The sequence below is a fragment of the Hyalella azteca genome, unplaced genomic scaffold (genome assembly GCF_000764305.2).
Source record: "Hyalella azteca isolate HAZT.00-mixed unplaced genomic scaffold, Hazt_2.0.2 contig5418, whole genome shotgun sequence".
Classification (NCBI taxonomy): domain Eukaryota; kingdom Metazoa; phylum Arthropoda; class Malacostraca; order Amphipoda; family Hyalellidae; genus Hyalella; species Hyalella azteca.
Window position 1 is genome coordinate 237,570 of NW_025935610.1, and position 22,936 is coordinate 260,505.

The 22,936-nt window shown below is 38.2% G+C and overlaps 4 protein-coding genes across 4 annotated transcripts; 2 read left to right on the forward strand and 2 right to left on the reverse strand.

The window, feature by feature from the left end:
• Positions 1-709: 709 nt before the first annotated feature.
• On the reverse strand, positions 710-3,894 carry LOC108675551. The gene is made up of 5 exons (XM_018163571.2): positions 2,768-3,894; positions 2,380-2,553; positions 1,748-1,967; positions 1,366-1,481; positions 710-1,224 (listed from the first exon to the last, which is right to left on the reverse strand). Exons 1-5 carry the CDS (start codon positions 3,451-3,453, stop codon positions 1,017-1,019), a joined length of 1,404 nt encoding a protein of 467 aa, XP_018019060.1. The 5' UTR covers positions 3,454-3,894; the 3' UTR covers positions 710-1,016.
• A 2,245-nt stretch (positions 3,895-6,139) lies between these two features.
• On the forward strand, positions 6,140-15,222 carry LOC108675548 (centrosomal protein of 290 kDa). The gene is made up of 13 exons (XM_018163567.2): positions 6,140-6,294; positions 6,859-6,954; positions 7,313-7,448; positions 8,046-8,182; positions 8,999-9,130; positions 9,526-9,638; positions 9,840-9,975; positions 10,858-11,048; positions 11,763-11,907; positions 12,808-12,904; positions 14,014-14,107; positions 14,719-14,833; positions 15,172-15,222. The coding sequence occupies exons 1-13, from the start codon at positions 6,256-6,258 to the stop codon at positions 15,220-15,222; spliced, it is 1,482 nt and encodes a 493-aa protein (XP_018019056.2). The 5' UTR covers positions 6,140-6,255.
• Positions 15,223-15,228: 6 nt separating this feature from the next.
• On the reverse strand, positions 15,229-16,272 carry LOC125177881. Its single transcript, XM_047880459.1, has 3 exons — positions 16,266-16,272; positions 15,387-16,129; positions 15,229-15,237 (listed from the first exon to the last, which is right to left on the reverse strand). The coding sequence occupies exons 1-3, from the start codon at positions 16,270-16,272 to the stop codon at positions 15,229-15,231; spliced, it is 759 nt and encodes a 252-aa protein (XP_047736415.1).
• A 244-nt stretch (positions 16,273-16,516) lies between these two features.
• On the forward strand, positions 16,517-21,106 carry LOC108675550 (interaptin). Its single transcript, XM_018163570.2, has 3 exons — positions 16,517-16,581; positions 18,015-18,291; positions 18,516-21,106. The coding sequence occupies exons 1-3, from the start codon at positions 16,548-16,550 to the stop codon at positions 19,903-19,905; spliced, it is 1,701 nt and encodes a 566-aa protein (XP_018019059.1). The 5' UTR covers positions 16,517-16,547; the 3' UTR covers positions 19,906-21,106.
• The last annotated feature ends 1,830 nt before the right edge of the window (positions 21,107-22,936 follow it).

Consider the following 22,936-nt stretch of genomic DNA (forward strand, 5'->3'; position numbering starts at 1 on the left):
ATGAAATGAACTCTGGGCTCCTTCATGACCGCTTTATGATGCATCACTTGGAAAAGTTATTTCATACTTACAGTTCATTGGGACAGGTAATATGTAGCGCGTATAGGATTACGAAACGTCAACCTTCTGCGACTCTTATATAGCACGACTGAGGTCATATCATTTTAAAGTCCTATCATATATTTGTATCGAACAAGCTCCTTCGATGCATCGGTACATTTCGATGTGAGGTCACTTCAGATGAATCGGTTTCGATGCATCCCGCACAATGCACTCTCGTCAGATTTGCTGTCAATCAACGGTTGGTAATTTGAATCGACATGGGACATATTTATGCTCTTGTAACAATATGTTTGCGAAGTAGCCCCTGTAATGGTCTGCATTTATTGTTGTTCGTTTGCAGAGCCTGCACGAGCATGGTATAAACTAAAAAACTGCTTGGCAGCTCATCCACGCGACAACATTTCTTCTCGCTTCGAATCACCGACATGTGGAACAGTCTCCCCGATTACCTCGTTTGCGCTCCGAGTGTGAGAGCGTTCAAGAACAGACTAGATATAGCTGTGGAAAAATATATGTTCAAACTTGAAATGCCTAGCACCATATCGAACCCGGTGGAAGTCTAGTAGCTATTTCAAACTATCTTCAGTCTTAAAAAGATCCGGTCAAATGACATGATATTAGATCTTCTGTGAACATGTCACGAAAAGTTCAATAATCGGCGACAGGCCGCATCAGGCCTACTCTTCAGCGCCGAAATTACTATGTTATGTTGAGATAACGTTCGTTACATTGCCTCATCTTCATTTCGCTGCAAGGGAACGTTCCATTTCCACACAACAATTGTTCGCACGGAACTTCTCTAATAGTTTCATTGCCACGTTGATACAGATAACTGTACCAAAATATTTCAAAGTGCTCTTGTGAATAAATAGTATGCATGCGAAGCTTGAATGTGATATAAATATCTACAAAATAGCGCATACAGCTAACCATACATAAAGCGGACGCAAAAATCAATTCATAAATTCGAGTTCTTCGATCGTATTCGACTCCAGGTAGTGTTTAGAAGCGAGTGTGTTCTGAGCTACACGAGGATTCCACCAGACCAGCTCAGCGTACACTGGGATGTGGTGGCCGAAGACATGAACAAAAGTTGGTTTGACGAAATTCGGATCGTAGTGGAGAAGCTTAAACCCGAAGTTTTCAAGCTCCGTGAAGAATCTGCAGGTAAAGTTTAATTTTTAATGAAGTAGTAACATTAAATTTTAACAGAAATATGTTCTATATTTCCTAGCTGTGCCTACAAAACCATAGACAAAGTTAAAAACGGATATGTAATGTGTCACCTTAATATATCGTCACCTAAGGTAGCGCAGGATATAAGCTCGCTGCGAGGACGGGTCGTCGCTCGCCGCGTCATTGAGGGCGATTAAATGGAGCTCAACCGCCAGATATCGCGTCCTGTTCAGCACATCGCTCTAAAAGAACAATTTTATTAATAAATAACATCACATGGTTAATTAATAAATGTTCGTCCCATTGAAGCGTGCAAGATGAATGAAGACCGCCTATCGTTGAGTTCTTAGTAACGTTAAAACACTTCACTGACACGTATAGGAATATGCATGTATAATATGGGTTATTTTAATATATTTATACAGAATTTATTTAGATGTGTTAGATTTATATGAAATTATATTCATAGAATCGGAGATACGGGATTAACTAAATGTATGAACCTTACCTTGAATATAGAATTTTCAAAAGTGCTCCATTCACTTCCTTCAACGTCAAGTTTTAAATAATCCAAAACTTCATCATAATGTCCCGTGATGGCCAAGATGTTGTCGAGAGGTCGATAGACGTAAGTGTAATTGGAAGTGCTGCCATCTTTCTTCCCCTTTACTTCTGTCTTCCACTCAATCTTGCCGGAAGAACTTAAACGAACGCTAATGAAGTTTACCCTGGTAAAAAAATGTACAATTTTAGTTTCAATTCATAAATTAGTAAGTTTAATTCCAATAAACCAGACTGAAGCCTCAGCCGTTGTACGTCAGATCGAGAACAGATCGCATCACGCTTTCCAAACAGTTGAAAAAAATGTTATAATGAACTTATCCCACAAACTAAAGCTCGCCTTGCACGCACCGTGCCTGCTGGATGTTTTTATAATGAAAACTGACATGGAGTTTATACGTACTCCCGTTACTTAGATACAGAATGTTAGCACTTAGCAATGCAGAAAAAAATTACCCACAGCAACGTCAAAACATATTGAAAGAAAACATGTATTACATTATTGCACCATGTGCCTTCGTTTCATGCAGCCATGTTAGAAATTATACAAGCCTCTTTCCTTGAAGTTGTCAACGTTACCTGTTGTAGGGCTGACTAGGATATTGACTATGTGACTCGTCGTCATCGAACGCCACAACATAACAGCCGTAAATGCCCATCAGTCTTTCGAACGTGAAATCGTAACCAACACCGAAGGAATAAACAAGGCAGGACTTGGCATTGAGCATCCTGCCTGGGTCCATGCACATGTACCTTGGTGGAGATGTGAAAAGTTATGGCAAGTTCTCTTAGTTGTTTGACACATTTTCCATTGTATCTTATTCATTTGATTAACAGGGTTTATATCTCTGAAGAAATCACACCATTTGATAGCACTTACTTATTTCATCAGGAAAGAAAGGAGATAAAATATTATTCCTCTATGATTATAAACCACATCATTTCCTTAAATTATTGTTTATCTTACTTTTCTCCATCGGGCATTTTACTGGCATATCGACCGCCCATTTTGACCATTCTTTTGCAGTGCAGCGTTGGCTTCGTCAGTTTCATTAGCAAGTCGTGAGCTAGCTCTTCAGAAGACTTATCGGCGTTTGAAGACGCATTAGATTTTTTGTTTCGTAAATCCGTAGAAATTTTGTCTTCATAGATATATTCAGAAATTTTTCTTTGCTCAGGACTAATAAAAGAGACGTAAGTGTAGTTTTGTTTGGTTACCGGAGATATTACGTTCACTAAAGAAAAACTGTTTCTGGAGTGCAGGACGTCACTTTCGCTCAAAAAAAGCTCTTCCAGCAGATCAATTTTCGGCAATGATTGAGTCTGAATCATATGCAAGCTGTGTGATAAAACTTCCCCTGCGAAGTAACCTCTCAATACTGGAAAAAATATTTCTTCGTCGGCGCTTATTAATTCATAGCCTTTGTCTCTTTTCCTCGAAGAACGTTGACCAACACTTCTAAGCTCCTCATCATATTCAGAATATGAACTGTAGTTTTGAAAGTTCAATCTCTCGAAATCCCGATAAGAAGCTCCTCCGGATGTTTGAAAGCCTTCGGGCATAGTCCTGATGAGAAAAAACACGCTCAAACTCTGCAGAACGAGGATCAACACGACAAACGTCCTAAACTTGTTCATTATTTTCGTGGCCATTATAGTTTGAATGGAAATTGTGTTTTCAAGCTATTTCCTTGCACACCAATTGCAAGCCAAGCTGACAGGTAGCGGCATGACAGAAGATTTCAGAATGAGTAAAAATACGTTGAAAGTGACAAGTTTATCTTATTACGTTGACACTCTTCAACACTCACACTTCATCACTCGCTCTAAAATATCAGTATTTGTTTCATGACTGACTGTGGTCTCTTCTGCTGCGCCCCATATGGAAGTTTAGCCCGTATCACGAATCTTATGGTTGTCTGGTATAATCACGCGGTAGTTATTGCCATTTCAAATTAAATAAGAAGCAGTTTATGAAGTGCATCTTGACAAATATTTCTCAAATTGATCTAGATAGTTCCAAACAAGGTCACATTGAGTGGGAGTCAATTGCACAACCTGCAGGGTTCAGAATCTCAGTAGTGCATAGCTTGTCGGCCACGCAAACGACTGAGTTCAATGGAGGAAAACCATGGATGGAACTAAACTACAGTTGCTGTTCTTACTTCGCCATTTATGCATCTTTTATCCGGGCTGTGGAGAAGAGTGGCGATTTTTGGTCGGAATTTCCCTGATCTAATTGGCATTGAACGTTGGAGAATTGTTTTAGGGTGGCAATTTTTTTTCTTATACACAGGTTCCATTGAACACCAGAGGATTGATGCTATAAGCAATTCACTGGTTCGTTTTTTCAGCGAGTCAAACGATCTCTTTTGTTGGCGATGAATGATCGAAAAGTAGGATTCTGAAAATTTTTGTATATAATGATAACGTTTCGATTGTAAGAAAATTCATGATCCAAATATAAAATATATTCATTGATAGATCTAAGAACAAGAAATGGGCAAATTTGATTCTAAAAAAGGTAATTTCAAAAGTAACTTAGGAAATAATATCGATGTCTTGTCAAATCCTGTTTTTCGAATATTGCTTGTCTCAATGATGGGGGGGGGGGGCTTAAAACTGACCTTCAGGCAAAGGTGGCAAGTGAGATGACGGGTGAAGTTGCTGGAATTTTTCATCAGTTGTGCTCACAACGTTATTATATGAACGATAGCTTGAAAGAAGCAGTTATACCTGCCTTATTATCGCTTGCCATGTGATGTTTTTTGAGTATGTTTTAGTTGCATAGATATTTGACAATTTTGATGTCAACGGATCTAATAGCAAACCCATTTTTAACTAAAATTTTCAGGAATTTCTCATTGCAGTATTTAAATCTCTTTCAGATGCGCAGATCTTTAAAGCTCGTTGGATGATGATGTGCGCGTATTGTGTTATTTTTGCGCTCTGGACAAAAAATTCCGACATCGTAAGGTTTCGATACGTTTTTTGGACGAAAGAAGTGCTTCAACTTGTACTATTGAATTATATCCACAGGGCAGCATACAATATTGTCCGAATTTTAAACTTCCCTACTGAATTAATCGTAATTGGGTTAGCAGCGAACAAGCGCCAGGAATATGAAATATCGTGGAAAGTAATTTTTTCTGCGTTGATGCTTCAAAAGTTCTAAGTCGATTAAATGAATGAGTCGCGAACATGTCTGCTTTATTATATCTGAAAAATAACCTATAATTTTAGCTCCTGCTTCTAAATCACTCGAGACGGCGGTATCTTTTCGTTACTGATTTGATTTAATGCTGTTAGAAAATAAATTGGTCTCTATCTCGAAGCCAATTCCTGTAATTCATAATCAATTTAATTTTAAATAATTTTGACAGTGAAACCGCATCACGAATAAGGTTTTCTCTTACCACACATGGAATTTAGAAAAATACTACGTCATAAAAACACGAAGTAATCTTACAAAAACACGAGAATGAGTCTCGGTGTTTTGCAATATACATGACATGGACGTTGCCCTAGCGACCGCAGCCAAACACGACAGGTTGTCGTCTCTGCCTTAGCAGAGCGGGCGAGCCTCGTGGACTGAGATCAGGAGAGGCTTTTTGGGCGCAGCTCGTACGTGATCGCTAAACTTTGCAAAGTTGATATATTTGAAGATCCAAGTAGAGAGTTGACATATTTGAAGAATAAAGTAAACAGTTCGATAGTGTAGAACGATGTTGTGCGATCGTTTTTTAGAAATTCTGACTCATTTTATAACCTAAATGAAATGGGGTTGGATAACCTGAGTTTTTTGATTGGTCGACTCGAAGAAGCAAGTGATTCATTGTGATAGATGATGCGCCACGATCATTGAAAGCGTAATAAAGTAAAAAATGTCTGATAAGCTAGATAGATGGGGTTGTATATATTATATTATTCATGCATTATATATATTTATAGATATATATAATATATATCTATGCAGTCAATATAATCATTTCGTAAAGTAAAAATAAAATTTATTGCGATGGCGCTAAAATAAATGGCCAAATATACCTTGCAGTTGCTCAAATGATTTCTACTCAGCCATGCGTCTAATTAATTCGCATTTATCAATTCATCAACTAACTAAATAACATCTTTTAACTATGAACTATTGTAAAATTATGATCTGTTCAAACGTGTTTAAATTACGAAAAGGTCTAACACTTATCCAACTAATTACCCACGGGTGATGACCAAATTAATACATAAATTTAATACATAAACATATTTTCACTTTTGTATTTTGTCAAGATTTTAATTTTTACTGAATAACTGAGTTGCGTAATTTCTTCCCATGACAGAAATTCTATATGAGAACCGAATTTCGCATTCATTTCGCATATTTTATATGTTCACAAGGAATTATAGAGATCACTAATCAATATTAATTAATGATTAACTACTAATAATCGAATAATTATGGCAAGTGATTCCGATTCCGAGGAAGGTGGAGGATATGTGAGTACGCCTGTGGTTTAACATGATTTCATTCGTTGTCATACATATTATCTTAATATTTTTCATGAATAAACGTTTATCTTTCAATTGAACTTAAGAGCAACCATTTCAGATTAGGAGCAAGAAACGAAACATGCATTCTATATCATTAAAATTGTTTTATATTTATAATTTCTAGCTTAAAACTATTTGGAATTTATGAGTCCAAGACTGGGCGTTACTTTATCTTATAAACCCGTTATTTGTGTCAGATCCTGTTATTAGGTTTCTTCGTACTTGCCGAACAAACTTTTTGGAGGAAGACGATAAATTATCTTTAGATTCATTCATTTTTTTTACCAGTCATGGATCAAAATGCTTACGATTGAGCATTCACCTCAGGAGATATTTTTTCAACAATTTCCAATAAGCTTAATGAAGCTCTCTTGGTGTGACCGAGTTTTTTAGAAAAAGCCAACATGTCCTTATACTCATACCACTATACTCTATATAATTAATGTACACATTATCAATGAGTATATTATTGATGTATGTATTATTATTGTTTGGTGGTTCGCTGCTTAGGACTGGACCAACAAATGGCGTCTGAAGAAGCGGCAGCTGGAGGACGATATCGTGCGCAAGAACGCCCTCCTGCAGCAGCTCATGGACGACAACATGGTTACTGTTACATGCTGAAATTAAATAGAAGAATTTGATAAACTTAATCTAACGACCTATGTCTTAAAAATTCGGATATTAATTTGCTTGGAAACACAAGGTTCTGCGATTTGAATTTATATCATGTCATTCCTATTAATTGGGTGGCTTACCTCGGCTTGCACAAATTCATCTGACGAATATTGGCGCTTTAAACATAACAGCTGTTTTTGACACACGTTTGCATTATTTTTTCATTCTTTCCAACAAAACATTGTCAATTTACAAACATACTTGTAAATTAATATGTAATCATGTCAATGGATTGTATGTTTATTATTTAAATGGCAACTTTTACTTGGCACTTTACTCTGCCCAGCAAGCGGAGGAAGACAATCAGGTTCTGCGCGCTACTGTGTCGACGTTGCAAACGCAGTTGCGGGAGGCGCAGACTGAGCTGGATGAGCTGGCCGCAGACTTCAGTGCCCTCAATGACGCCAACCAACACCTGCAAGGTGAGGGAAGTGCTGGTGGAGCTTGAGAAGCTGAATTCAGCGCCCTGAGCGATGTCATCCAGCACCTGCTAAGTAGTCTGTGCAGCTGCCTTGCCGTATTTAGTGAACGGTCAAAACTGAACTGTTGCCGAGTTGAATGTGATCATTAAGTCATTTTTTGCTGGTCTTTGGATGAACATATCATTCTGTGGTTTACCATTTAATATTAACTTTACGAAGAGTTTACTTTAACTTCCCATTCATAAGCTAATTACCATTACCGTCAATGATTTAGTAGATATATCGAAATTTATATTGATAAAAATAACGATTTGCTGGAGATCCAAGTTCATTTGCGGCTTTTATAGGTTATTTACCTATTTTTGAAACGACTGAACTTATTGGTATGTAATTATTACAGAAGCTGCACCGGGGTAATATATCATATTTCTCGAGTTTGTTTCAGATTAAAGTCCATTTGCCGCGGTTATCGGTTGATCACCTGAAAAACCTAATTGAAATCATTTTATTAACCTGAATTTCCCCACATCGGTTATTTATTAATTGGTTAATTATCGAATATATACCCAACATTAAGAAAGTATTTGTCGCGTACAGAGACGCTGCTGTCGGTACAGCAGAGCGAAGACGACCTGCGGGAGGCGCTGAAGGCAGCGCAGCAGGAGACGCTGCAGCTGCAGCAGCAGCACCTCGCCTTCAGCGCCACAGCTGAGCACAGGAACAGCAAGCTGCAGGCGAGTGCCCTGACGCTGCAGGCGAGTGCCTTGATAACAAGCTGCAGGCGAGTGACCTGACGCTGCAGGCGAGTGCCTTGATAACAAGGTGCAGGCGAGTGCCCTGACGTTGCAGGTGAGTGCTCTGACAGCAAGATGCTGGCGAGTGCCCTGAAGCTGCAGGCGAGAGCTCTGACAATAAGCTGCAGGCGAGTGCCCTGAAGCTACAGGCGAGTGCTCTGACAATAAGCTGCAGGCGAGTGCCCTGAAGCTACAGGCGAGTGCTCTGACAATAAGCTGCAGGCGAGTGCTCTGACAACAAGCAGCAGATGACTGAACTGACGCTGCAGGCGAGTGCCTCATGCCAAGGCTGAAACATCACTGATTCAATTTTTACAGCTAACTGAATCTCGAACCCGCTAATCAATACTCCAATATTGGCGTTCTAAATCAATCGGCCGACCAGACGACATACAAAGTACTTTAACCACTATTTTTATTCAATAATTTTGTTCATCACTGTAACTGTCATCTTCATGACAACGCACTCGGAGTTGCGTTCAAAATTGTGTTCACCCATAGAAATAAGTAAGACATTGTCCATATAGCGATGCACTTTTCGCCGTTTCATTAATCTCCCTGACCCAATTTGGCCCGTTAAGAAGACGTATCAGTGCTACGGACAGAAAGCGAGTCCCTATTACACTATTACTGTTATTATACAGACGCTGCTACGGGAGCGTGATGGTGAGTTACTATTTGGACCATGTGGCCCATTTATATCTCTGAGTGTTGTGCATTGCCCACTTATATCTCTGAGTGTTGTTGCTGATGCAGGCGCTGCTGCGGGAGCGGGAGGAGCAGCTAGTGGAGCTGAGGTCTGAGCGCAACGCTGTCCTGCGCCTGCGCCGCCAGCAGAAGAAGTTCTCGAGTGAGCGGCAGAACGAACTCGTCGAGAAGCTCCAGATGGTTGGTTACTTCATGAATGTACAGTAATTGATGTTGAAAATGTTTGGGGGACCAGCTCCATCATCAGTCCAAAAAATGTAAGCAATGCAAGTACAATCAATCGTGAAAATAAAATAAAATTACCGGCATTCTAGAAACTTTTGGATTGGACCTGATGATGAAGCAGGTCTCCGAAACTTTTTCATTAAAGACATGGTCAATTTACTTTGCATTTTGTTTGCTTCTGAATTCCAAAAATTTGATAAATCAGGCAGATTCAAATTCATTTAAAGAATTTTTCGGCATGATGTGTGGAGCCACAGACTGGATTGGATATGAATTTTTCGACTGAACCCATAACCGACTTGATGAATTTTTTCTCCACTTGTGATTACCTAACGATTTCTCGTCGGCAGGAAATGGATGAAAAAAATCTCGAGATCTCGAAATTGACGTCCAAGTTGCGGGAAGCCAGCGAAGAGATGGACGCAACTACTGAAGTCATCGCCTCTCTCAGGGCAACCGCTCAGTGGGTCACGTGCTTAGTGGGTCACGCACTTAGTGGGTTATGCGCTTAGTGGGTCACGCACTTAGTGGGGGGGGGTAATGTTTCTTTAAAACAACGGGGGTAATACTTTCTTTAGATATCAACATACTTAAGTTTAATACTTAATACTTAAGAACGCGAGGTAATACTTGCGTCAGTACCGCTGTGTCTTCGCCTGTACAGGACCAACGCTAGCGACGAGCTCAAGACGCAACTGCAGCGGCAGCGCAAGCAGCTGCAGCAGGAGCGGCAGCTGAACGCGCGTCTGCGGCAGCAGCTGGTATCAGCTGAAGACGACGCTCAGATGCACGCAAAACAGGTCAATATTCACGTTCATTTTTTGCACGATTATCATTTTTTCACACAATTAATCTGCTAGACATCATGATTATTTTTCATTTCTCAACACATGTTTAATAATCGTACAAATTAATAAGCGATTGAAAATTTTTACATGAATTTTTTCTGATTTGCAAACATTTTTTTGAAAAAATATGATGCGTAATCCTGCTTAAATAATTTCTTGTCTCCGCTTTCCTTGGAATTGATTATATAATGGGCCGCGTGGTGATAAAACGAAGAATGTCAGAATTTAGATTTCATTCCGTAAAATTCCATGTGTTATTAAAGTGCGGGGTCATTTTTACTTATATTGGCCTATTATCTGTGTGTCCGAATAAGTTCGCTCCGCTTTGGTAAATTTTCCAATAGCAAAGAAATATTCTCAGTCGCCCTGCACTCAGCCGATTGAGAGATGGTGAGAGTGCTTTAAAAAATTCCAGAGCTCGAAAACAATTTCAGTCTGCCAGACAGCCTTTTGTTTGAAAATCAATCGCTGCCATTTTTGACCGTGCTTAAGTAGGAGTAGGAGAAGAGTGCGCATGTGAGGCCGACTTGAGAGTGTCATGTGAGGCCGACTTGAGAGTGTCATGTGAGGCAGAGTTGAGAGTGTCATGTTAGGCAGAGTTGAGAGTGTCTTGTGAGGCAGAGTTGAGAGTGTCATGTGAGGCAGAGTTGAGAGTGTCATGTGAGGCAGAGTTGAGAATGTTATGTGAGGCAGGGTCGAGAATGTCATGTGAGGCAGAGTTGAGAGTGTCATGTGAGGCAGGGTCGAGAGTGTCAATACATTTAAATAGAGGGCGTTTCAGACACGCGTAATAATCTATTTTGAACATGCTGAGTCCCTGAATTGTTGTGGCAGTTGGCGTCGGTGACGGAGAACCTGCGGTCGTACATGAGCGGTGAATATTCGTTCGCCGAGGCGCTGAGGGAGCTGAAGGAGTGCAGGAGTCAGCTCGCTCAGCGGGAGTCTCAGGTCGCTGAGCTCACCGCCCTCACAAATGCCCTCCAGATCAGAGAGGATGAAGTCGCTGAAGAAAACGAGCTTTTGAGGTCAGAACAACTAATTTTATACGTGGGTACGCTCCAATCTTAATAGCTAGCTCTTACTAACTGTTTTGGTTGTGCATTGTTACTCTTTTGCTCTACAAAATGTGGATCAATTAATTAAAAATCTGTGACATTAGTCAGAGAATTATAAATATTAAAAAGGTAGTCAGTTCATCAACAGTGTGTGCTCTATATGTTTAAAAAGTTTTTCTTCGTATAACTTAATGTAAAAAACCTAACAAGCGATGCCCTCCAACAACCTACACCATTATTGGAGAACAATTTATATGAGTAAATTATGTTATACCTAATAATATTATATATTGTAGTAAATTCTACAAGAAGCAGCCACCCTCGAGATTTAACAAACTTGAAAAATTGAAACGATTCATTAGACCCAAGACTAAATTTAGAGTACAGCTTAGAGTACCTGGTTGGAGCAGTGAGTTGCGGTTCGATCCCAGCTACCTGTGACAGTTTTGGTCAAATCGGAGAAGTGATCGGGCACAGAGTGGTTACTAGCAGGAGCATTAGGCTGCGTGTTCAAAACCCTCAGCAAGCTGTGAAACATTCAGAATCGGCAACTGGCTTAATCTTCTATGCTGAGACCTCTATTAGTATTCTTATTATTATTATTATTACTATCATTATATTATTATTATTATTATTATTATTATTATTATATTAATAAATAATTCTACCCGGTGTCGGAGGCAGGTCGCGTCTGAAGCTAGAGCCGCGCGCGGAGCAGGAGCTGCCGGCGGGGGTGGCCAGCCAGCGACAGAGACGCAAGAAACTCATCACATCTCTCACCCGCCGCGTCAGGGCGCTCGAGGAGGAGAAGCTATCACTCAAAACTGAGGTCATCTTCGTGACTTTGGTGCACTGTATGCGCACTGTATGACTGTAGGACTTTAGTTTAATGGATACTCTTGACACTGGAGTAATGTTATTGACGTATATCACTCTAGACTGATGTCATCCTTATGACTTGGGCGCTCATCTCTGTAGGATTTTAGTTGAATGGATACTCCTCAAACTGGAGTTATGGTATTGACGTATATCACTCAAGACTGAGGTCATCATTGTGACTTTGGTGTTCATCTCTGGAGGATTTTATTTTAATGGATACTCTTCAAATTGGAGTAATGCTATTTACCTATATCACTCAAGACTGAGGTCATCATCTTGACTTTGGTGCTCATCTCTGTAGGACTTTAGTTTAATGGATACTCTTGACACTGGAGTAATGTTATTGACGTATGTCACTCAAGAGTGAGGTGATCGAGGTGACTTTGGTGCTCATATCTGTAGGACTTTAGTTTAATGGATACTCTTCAAATTGGAGTAATTTTATTGACATATGTCACTGTGGAATGGTGAGGTGGTCGACGTGATTTGAGATGCTAGTCTCTGAAATGCTATTCTTTAATGGTAACTCTACCGTAACTGATGTAGTATTATTGACGTACTTCATTGAGAACTGTGATCATGGCAACTAGGGGCGCGAGTCACCGAATGACTCTTGTTTATTGGCAACACGCACTAATGTCTTAATATTAATGAGGTGTGCCACGTAAGTGTGAATACTTTCACCGAAGAGTGTCACTCATAGCAGAATTTTAAGAGTAACTTATTAGAAAGTCAGAAAATTTATAATATTTAGTCTAATATATGAAAAGAAGTACAAAAGTAACTATTTTTTATAACATGGTCCCTGTTTCCTATCAATGTCATCACCACCAGTCCCGCCCTCCTACAGGTCTACGCACTCACGCGGGAGCTGGCGAACACGCGGCACGCGGTGCAGCTCACGGCGCTCGACCTGCCTGTACAGGAGGCTTTATCGTGCCTTACAGGTCAGTCCGTTCGTTGAGTATTAACTGCAGGTCAGTTCACTGAGTATTAACTACAGGTCAGTTCACTGAGTATTAACTGCAGGTCAGTTCGTTGAGTATCAACTGTAGGTCAGTTCGTTGAGTATTAACTGCAGGTCAGTTCACTGAGTATTAACTGCAGGTCAGTTCGTTGAGTATTAACTGCAGGTCAGTTCGTTGAGTATTAAGTGCAGGTCAGTTCGTTGAGTATTAACTGCAGGTCAGTTCATTGAGTATCAACTGCAGGTCAGTTCATTGAGTATCAACTGCAGGTCAGTTCATTGAGTATTAACTACAGGTCAGTTCGTTGAGTATTAACTACAGGTCAGTTCGTTGAGTATCAACTGTAGGTCAGTTCAGTAGGTTTGGCCCCTTATCTGTAGATTAATTCAGTAGGCGTATTATCTGCAAATCAGTTCATTAATTAAGCGTATTATGAGCAGGTTATATTATTCAGTAGGCGTATTATCTGCTGGTCAGTTCAGCATCTACAGGCATCTTTTAGCATAATTTGTGCACTGTTTATTTTCGTTGCCATTGATTACCGTTACAGTCGAAAAATTTCTTGTCATCGTAGCCATGAAAAATCTTAATCTAGGACATTAAAAAGAATTACTCTTTGATTATAAGATATCGGTGAATTTGCCTGCTCCTTCCGTTACGATGACATTTTTATGGAACCCAAATAAATGCGCACGAAATCGTGGTTTCGTGAGTAGCAAAAACACCACAAGCATTACTTATTATTATATTATTTTTTCCAAATGAGTGTATGGTAAATAAATAAAAGCAAATAATAAATAAAAGTAAATAAATGAAAGTAAACAGTTTCTAATGCATTATTGAAGACATCAGTCTGTGATTTTTTATCTTAATGGGCTTGGCTTAGAACACGAAGCCAGGTTTTTCTTTCAAAAGTTATTAGCTTACGAAGGCTCAACAGTTGAACGATTTTTTATTTCACCGGGTGATTCATTCAAGTATTTTATTGCTATAAGTATTAATTTTAAATGTATTACTCTATTTTCAACAATTATTTTCTTACATTAACTGTAGTTATTAATGAATAGATGAATGATTATTCCCTGTAGGAGGCCTGAACAAAGAGGTGTCTGAGGAGCTTCAGCTGATGCGGCAGGCGTTGGGACAGCTTGCAGGAGAGCTGAGAGAAGCGCTGGGGACAACGTGAGTAAACCTTGCCTAAATAATGCTTACTTTTACTAAATATTTCGTCATTTTGAGGATGTGAAAACCAATTTGCATGTTTTGTTATGACAGTTCTGTTAGTTTTGAATTGTATTGATTTTTTACATTTTATCGAAATTATATTCATTATGAGCAATGATTCGAGTTGATAAAAACAAGAGATTTGGTCATTTTTATGGCTTCAATCATATGAAAACTATACTGTTATAGATGAACAAAATAATTGAAGCTCTTCACCCAACGAGTTCACTTGAAAAGTTAACCTTCCTTCATTTGTAGAATGAAGCTGCGACACGTAAAATAGAGAGAGGGATGTAATAAACAATTCTATTTAGATTTTTTCAAAGTTTTACTTCTTCCCTACTCATATCTAATTTGACTCGAAAATTAACGCATCCGTGGTAGTAATTCTTCTCATCTGTATGATGCATATAATTCTAAATTTACTTGACTTTCCTGAGACATTTTTTTATTATTTGTAATTTAATTTTTTTTTTGGATTTTAAATTCTTAGAAGTTCTTCTCATCCATGTAATGCATTCAATTTTATATTTAACTTAATTTTGTTATGACATTTCTTTTAATTTTAGGTCTAAGATTGCGGGAGATCGGTCAGGCCGGAGCTCAGGACTGGGGGAACAAACTGTTCAAGACGCCAGGAAAATCATCGCTAAACTTCAGAAGCAGTTTGATAAACTTTATTCTGTGAGAACACATTCTGAATTTCTTTTAACCATTCCTCTAGGATTTTTGAAGATCAAATTGCATATTTTCATGCGTCAATTGTTATGTTAATTGATGATTTAATTAATAATTATTAACTTAAATAAGAAAGATTTTATTGCCATTTGCTTAAGAAATTGGGGGGCAATTTACTTTTGAGGATACTTTACGCAAACAAATACCGTCACTATAACAAAAAATTGACAATTTATACCAATTACATATTAGATGATAGCTTCTACAGTAACAACTGCAATGATAAGTACACGGATAACTCATGTGCTCTAGAAAGTACATTAATACCTTAACATGTGCTACAGGAAGACATGTGCTTCATTACAGAGTGTACATTAACATGTGCTCCAGTATAACAACTGCTATAATAACTGCACGGATAACTCGTGTGCTCCAGAAAGAACATTAACATGTGCTCCAGTAACAACTGCTCTAATAACTGCACGGATAACTCGTGTGCTCNAGTGATTACTCCCACAATAAAGATAGTGATTACTCCCACAATAAAGATAGTGATTACTCCCACAATAAAGATAGTGATTACTCCCACAATAAAGATAGTGATTACTCCCACAATAAAGATAGTGATTACTCCCACAATAAAGATAGTGATTACTCCCACAATAAAGATAGTGATTACTCCCACAATAAAGATAGTGATTACTCCCACAATAAAGATAGTGATTACTCCCACAATAAAGATAGTGATTACTCCCACAATAAAGATAGTGATTACTCCCACAATAAAGATAGTGATTACTCCCACAATAAAGATAGTGATTACTCCCACAATAAAGATAGTGATTACTCCCACAATAAAGATAGTGATTACTCCCACAATAAAGATAGTGATTACTCCCACAATAAAGATAGTGATTACTCCCACAATAAAGATAGTGATTACTCCCACAATAAAGATAGTGATTACTCCCACAATAAAGATAGTGATTACTCCCACAATAAAGATAGTGATTACTCCCACAATAAAGATAGTGATTACTCCCACAATAAAGATAGTGATTACTCCCACAATAAAGATAGTGATTACTCCCACAATAAAGATAGTGATTACTCCCACAATAAAGATAGTGATTACTCCCACAATAAAGATAGTGATTACTCCCACAATAAAGATAGTGATTACTCCCACAATAAAGATAGTGATTACTCCCACAATAAAGATAGTGATTACTCCCACAATAAAGATAGTGATTACTCCCACAATAAAGATAGTAATTACTCCCACAATAAAGATAGTAATTACTCCCACAATAAAGATAGTGATTACTTCCCACAAGATGGATATTGATGGCCCCAATGAAAATGATGGTAATTACCTCAATATGAAAGGTAGTGATTACCCCCACAAGAAAGTTAGAGATTACCCGTAAGAGATTACGCCTCATTATCAGGCAATTTTAATCGGGTAATAAGTACACTTATAAAGTTTCTATTGTCAAAGTTCAAAAGTTTGTTTTAGCAAAGTTATCACATAATAATAATTTAAATGCTTTCATTTGAACGTTATCCCATCGAATAGTTCATCTATAATTACATCATAGAATATCTGTTGGTGCATCATATACGCTAAACTTTTTTATCAATTCTCTATTTGCTAATGTATGAATATTATTCTCTGTATCAGGAAACAGAAGGACGATCGGAGAGCGAGGATCCTAGCATGGAGAGTGGGCAACTCAATCTTGTTGCTTACGGTGAATAATTATGAGGACTTACTTGGATGCAATCATATCTCTTTGCACAGTACAACAAATTTAGTCAGAAAGACTCAAAAAAATCGCGGAAAATCAGCAGAACGACTTAGTGTAAATAGGTTGGCGTTATCTTAGCATGTAGCACAATAATCTAAAATGTAGCACATCAATCGTCTTCTGTAACACATTAATCGCGACATGTAGCTCATTAATCGCGACATGTAGCACATTAATCGCGACATGTAGCTCATTAATCGCGACATGTAGCACATTAATCGCGACATATAGCACTTTAATCGTGATATATAGCACATTAATCGCACTCACGATTAAAGAAAAATCGCAAGTTGTAGCACACTAATCGTAACATGTAGCACATTAGTCGTAACATGTAGCACATTAATCGTGACATATAGCACATTAATCGTAACATGTAGCTCATTTAACACAAGATGTAGCACATTAATCGTAACATGCAGCACATTAATCGTAACATGTAGCACATTAATCGTAACATGTAGCACATTAATCGTAACATGTAGCACATTAATCGTGACATATAGCACATTAATCGGAAATGTAGCACATTAATCGTAACATGTAGCACATTTAACACAACATGTAGCACATTAATCGTAACATGCAGCACATTAATCGCAACAAGTAGCACATTAATCGTAATATAAAGCACATTAATCGGAATATAAAGCACATTAATCGGAATATGTAGCACATTATTCGTAACAGCAGGACATTAATCGTGACATATAGCACATTAATTGGAACATGTAGCACATTAATCGTGACATATAGCACATTAATCGTGACTTGTAGGACATTAATCGCAACATGTAGCACATTAATCGTGACATATAGCACATTAATCGGAAATGTAGCACATTAATCGTAACCTGCAGCACATTAATCGTAAATTATAGCACATTAATCGTGACATACAGCACATTAATCGTGACATATAGCACATTAATCGTGACATACAGCACATTAATCGTGACATATAGCACATTAATCGTAACATATTGCGCATTAACAGGCTTAGGAATTTTTGTATAGCCAAAAAAGTTCGGCCATCTTTACTCTGCGCCAATATATCAACTTATTCAGTGCCCCGCAGTTAGATGATTTTTTGCTTAGGGTTTTCAATTTAGCGAGAGCTTCTACACGCAGAGGAATGAGTGAGACTTTGTCCAAATAACGATGCACTTCATGCCTGTGTGTGGGTGCCATTGATCCCGAACCAGTTTGGTTCGCCAAAAAGGCGTATCAGTGCTACGTCCGCTTTTAGCTCGTGCTTTATGTAAGATAATGTATAACTATAGGGACAACATTACCCATTCATTTCACTGAGTGTACCGTACGTAGCCCTCGCATCGATCAATGCCACCACTGACGCCGCTCTGTCTGTGATCCAGGCCAGCAATTCGTGTCAATCGATACGCACGTGTCAGCGAGTGAAGACCAGCACAACGAGGTGCAGAACAACTGCATGACTCCGCCTGCAGCGTCCAAACGCAGGTACGACGACGCTGAACCTGTCAGCCGCAGCGTAGGCGGTGACCGCTTGCCACGGCGCTCGCTCGAGGCCTTCGATGTTGAACCGACGGTCAATATCAGCGCACGAATCGAGAGCAATTTCGTTGCTGCTGAGCGGTCACATCAACACGTCTTGGAGGTTCTCGAAAGCGTCAGGTGAGTTTAAAGTAATAAATGATTAAGAAAAATTCAAATAAATTGCACTTGAACTTATGAAAACGATTACAAAATCTAACTCATTCTTTTTCTTTCTGTTAACACGACTCCTCCATACCACGACACTATGAGTAAATGTGTTGGGGAAAGTTGACGTTAATTGTCAAGAGCATTATAGATGGATGAACTTACCTAAATATGAGCAAACTTCTTTTCAAATGCAGGTTGAAGCTGACAACAGACGACACCACAACTCCTGCACTTCTAAGCGTTTTAGCCCATCTGCTAAACCAGCTCCTGGATGAGCGTAGAGCAGCCCATGAAGCCCTCACTGCTGCACGTAATTTGCAGTTCGACGCTCAAGTAATGTTGCGGCAACTGCAGGCTAACATGAAGCACATTGATCAAATTAAAGAAATTCATTCCAACGAACAATCTGAACAAAATGTATCCATGTGGTGCCATAGCTTTCAGAAACAACAGTTAACTAACATTGAACTAAAGGAAAAACTCGAACTCTTGTCGAAAGAAAACACTGAGTTGAAATTGTCAGCTGTAGCAAAAGAAGCTCAGCTGAGAGAAATAATCGAAAATTTGACTGCAAATGTCACATGCAGTTCGGCAGTCGGGGACGAGGAAAGAAACGGGGTTACTAAGTTAGAAACCGACGTGGCGACGATCGCCATCCAGACGATCGAATCGCAATCGGACGATGAAGATTCCCGAATAGCTCGATACATCGCTCAAAATGATGAAGTTTTGGGACAGGCTATAACAGACCTTGAAAAACAAAGGGCATTGAATGAAAACCTTCAGAGAACGATAAGGGAAAAAGAACTTACTTTGATTTCCAAAGAACAATTTATCAACAAAGTAAAAAGTGAGATGAGTCTATACAAGACATCACCTAATGAACTTGCACTCACATTGCAAGTCGACGACTCAGCTCCAGCAGCCTTCAACAGGATTGAGTTCGCAGAGCGTGAACCGCAAATTCCAATTAGAGAAGAAATTACAATCGAAAACAGCAACCAGATAGTGAAGCGCTATCAGGACTTTATAGAGAAAATGAGTGAAGAACATCGGGATGAGACGAACAAGTACAAACAAGAGCTTGGCTATGTAACCAAGGAGAGGGATGCAGCTCTACGACGAATCAAAGACCTTCAGTTGTATTTGGATTCCATTCCGAGTCGTGAAGATGGGAGTTTCCACCACCAACAATTCATTGACCAAATTCAAGCGATGACAGAAACGGTTCGTCTCTTAGAAAAGCAACTCTCAACAACAAGAATCGAGAAGGCAGATGCTGAATCGAAGCTTGAATCTATTAATGCGAAGTTGTCGAAAGAGCAGGCACGTTTCAAACACGAACTTGACAAACAAGAAGTTTCTTGCAAGAAGAAATCCCAGCAGCATGAGCAGGAACTCAAACAAGCCATGAATGAGACCAGTAGCTACATGAAACAAATAGAAGAGTTGAGGCAGCAGTGCAATTCGTACAAAAAGCAGGCCTCTCAGGCCCCAACCATATTGCTGACTGCTTTGGTCGAGAAAATGAGAGAAAAACTCATCGAAAAAGACAGAATCATCGCTGAACTTCAGATTAAGTGATAACTTACTAAACATTTTTGCTGATGCAGTAACTTTCTAAAAAGCTATTTGCACAAAAGCTCAATTGGTCGAGTAAGAAAATCTTGTGTAAAATAATAATCTTTCTTTTCGATGCGCTCATAAGCTGCAAGGACTATCACCATTTTGTAATAAAAATATAGTGCAATATAAACTGATACAATATCGTAAGAAGCGCATAGAGCTGCATTAAGCCTGTTTTGGTTCCTCTTTTTTGCTGATAGCTCAATTAATATCTCACCCAGAGAAATATTGTGAAGTTTCTGCTTATTGAGGTTCATTTCCATATATGTGTTAGAATCCGTTTGCCAGATAATATTCATTGTTGATCAAACAACTTCAATGTGTTCGACAAACTGCCAAATATCTGTTACAACGCTGCTCAAATTACGTTCACATTTTGTATTCTCATCTTTCCTGCTCAAAATATTGACAGGCTGCCAATGGCATTTGAATGGCCAACGTTCGACTGTCAAAAATTTGGCTGGAAATTCAACTTAATCACGTAACATGTTAATAAACTCATTATCGACGTCAAACTTCGTTGATTGTTTTCTAGCTTAATTAAGGCGTGAGTGATTAATCATTTTAAAATGTGTGAATTTCTTTAGCCCATTCTTTGCATCTTTGTCATTTCAGCTATAATAGGAAAAAAACATTCATGAGAGATTGTTCGAAGTAGATGCTTCCCAAACCTCAAACTTTTCGGTAATGCATGATCCAACGAACAAAATAAATGTATAAGTGGTAGATTTATACCCATTCAATACTATACTATAAACCTGTTCATATATGTAATGGAGCACTGGGCCACAATTAAGTACCGGCAAACTTTTTGATTTTAATTTCTCAAAAGTCTTTCAAATTTACCCTTAACTGCAGTACAAACATGAATATGTACTAATCGAGTTTCACTAGCAATGAAGTGACTATTTTATAGCCGTGCATATTATAATTTTCTAAGATAATAACAGATGATGCTGTTCATGGTAAATATAGTCCCTGAGATTTGAAAATCTTGTTCTCTCTAATCCTTTTTCAAATAATTGGTTAGTAATTCTCGGACTAAATTAGTGTTGAATATAGAATCCCTATTCACGCCATATTTGAGCATAAAACTTCCATTTGAATCCCATCTCCGAAATCATAAGAAACCGACTTTTAATATTTTTAAATAAAGTTATTTTAGTTACAGTTTACAGTTAGAGTTAGTTTATTATTTTCCTGTTGACGCTGAACTTACTAAAATAAAAATCGGATTGACTATTTTTGCAATCCTACTCTCCAACGGGCCACAATGTAGGTACGAAAATTTATTGCGTTTCATATGAAATTTCTATGAAAATTCCATGCAATATTTGTAGCCGTAGGTACCGCATTTACGCGATCGAAACGACCAAAAAATCTCGGATACTTAATACATATAAAAGCGTTCGTAAGTCATTCAGTAATTGTACCTGTAATACTTGAAATAAAATGTATAAAAAAAAATTTTTAAAGACCACGTTTTTCATGTGGACTCAAAAGTAGAAAATAATTTTTCGGCAGCTACTGATCTCTGTTTGCTTTCATTCTCTTGGTCTTTTGTATTTCAGTTAAAATTTTTTACAACATCTAAAACGAAAAACGTGGGGCGAAGCGTATCATCGATATACGCAGTCTAAACACGAATATCCTCTCGAGGATGGCGTGCATTAAAGGTTCCAACCCCTGCTTGTGAGTTCCTTTAGAGTTTATACGCCAGGAAACGTGCAACAAATTATTGATTATTGTATTGTTATCGGGAGCTGAGCTTCCCTAAAAGTTTCAGAGCGCTAGCTAATGGGAAAGTTGGTGAAATATCGATTGCAAGATTTGATCATCACAGACACGAAAGCGAGCTAAGAAAAACGTGGTAATAAAAACGGCACATGTTACATCGCATGAACAGTCTTACGGAATTGCATTGCGTTCGTTTCGCGATCCACAAAGTAATTGATATACAAAGTAATTGTATACCTTCTTTTGATCGATCCGAAAAATGTAATACAGTTTCGTTTTCTCATATAGATCGAAATATCACTCGATTCGATGCAGTTTCAAATATGCAACGTTTGATGTTATAGTCAATTTTATGACATCGATCGAGATGGACATAGAAAATATGGACATTTAAAATAACTTAAGTGTCCACCAACGCAGTTATAAGAATGCGATTGATTATAGGCTAGATAAATGATAATGGCATGATAAACGAAAATGATTTTAAAATAACTATGATTATACTAAGAATAATTTAAATAATCACGACACGATAAATTACGTCTGTTCCTCTTAATGAGGTCTTATTTGTGTTACAGTATTGTGCAAATTCGGACAGTGGTTGATATAACAATTATTTGCCACATTGAAGTTTTATTTAAAAAAACATGCCAATGGTACAAAAAATGATATAATTAATTGAAAATATGACCTACTTGAGCTTTTACAAGCATTTGAACCCAATTTGGCATGGATTCAACCAATGTTGAACACATTTTAGTCACTTGCTCATCATGATACCAGGTCCTAATTACAGCACAAATTAGCTTTGCCATTGTCGAGCAGTCTCCTTTCAGGAGTTTTTGTTTGAGTATAGCATATACGTTTTCAATGGGATTGATGGTATCATGATGAGCAAGTGACTAAAATGTGTTCAACATTGGTTGAATCCATGTCAAATTGTGTTCAAAATGCTTGTAAAAGCAAAAGGAGGTCATATCTCCTATTAATTATATCATATTTTGTACCATTGTTATGATTCTTAATAAAACTTCAATGGGGAAAATAACTGTGTTATTTCAACCACTGTCCTAACTAATTTGCACAATATTGTAGTTATAACTCAACTGCCACTTATTTGCTAGCTTAGAAATTTGTTGAAGCACGTTCTTAAAATTTAGCTAAACCCACTACAAAGGATCGCTGACAACAATTGTAACGCCGTAAGAGATGGAAAATCCCCCCTGTTAAAAATAAATAACTTTATTAGTAT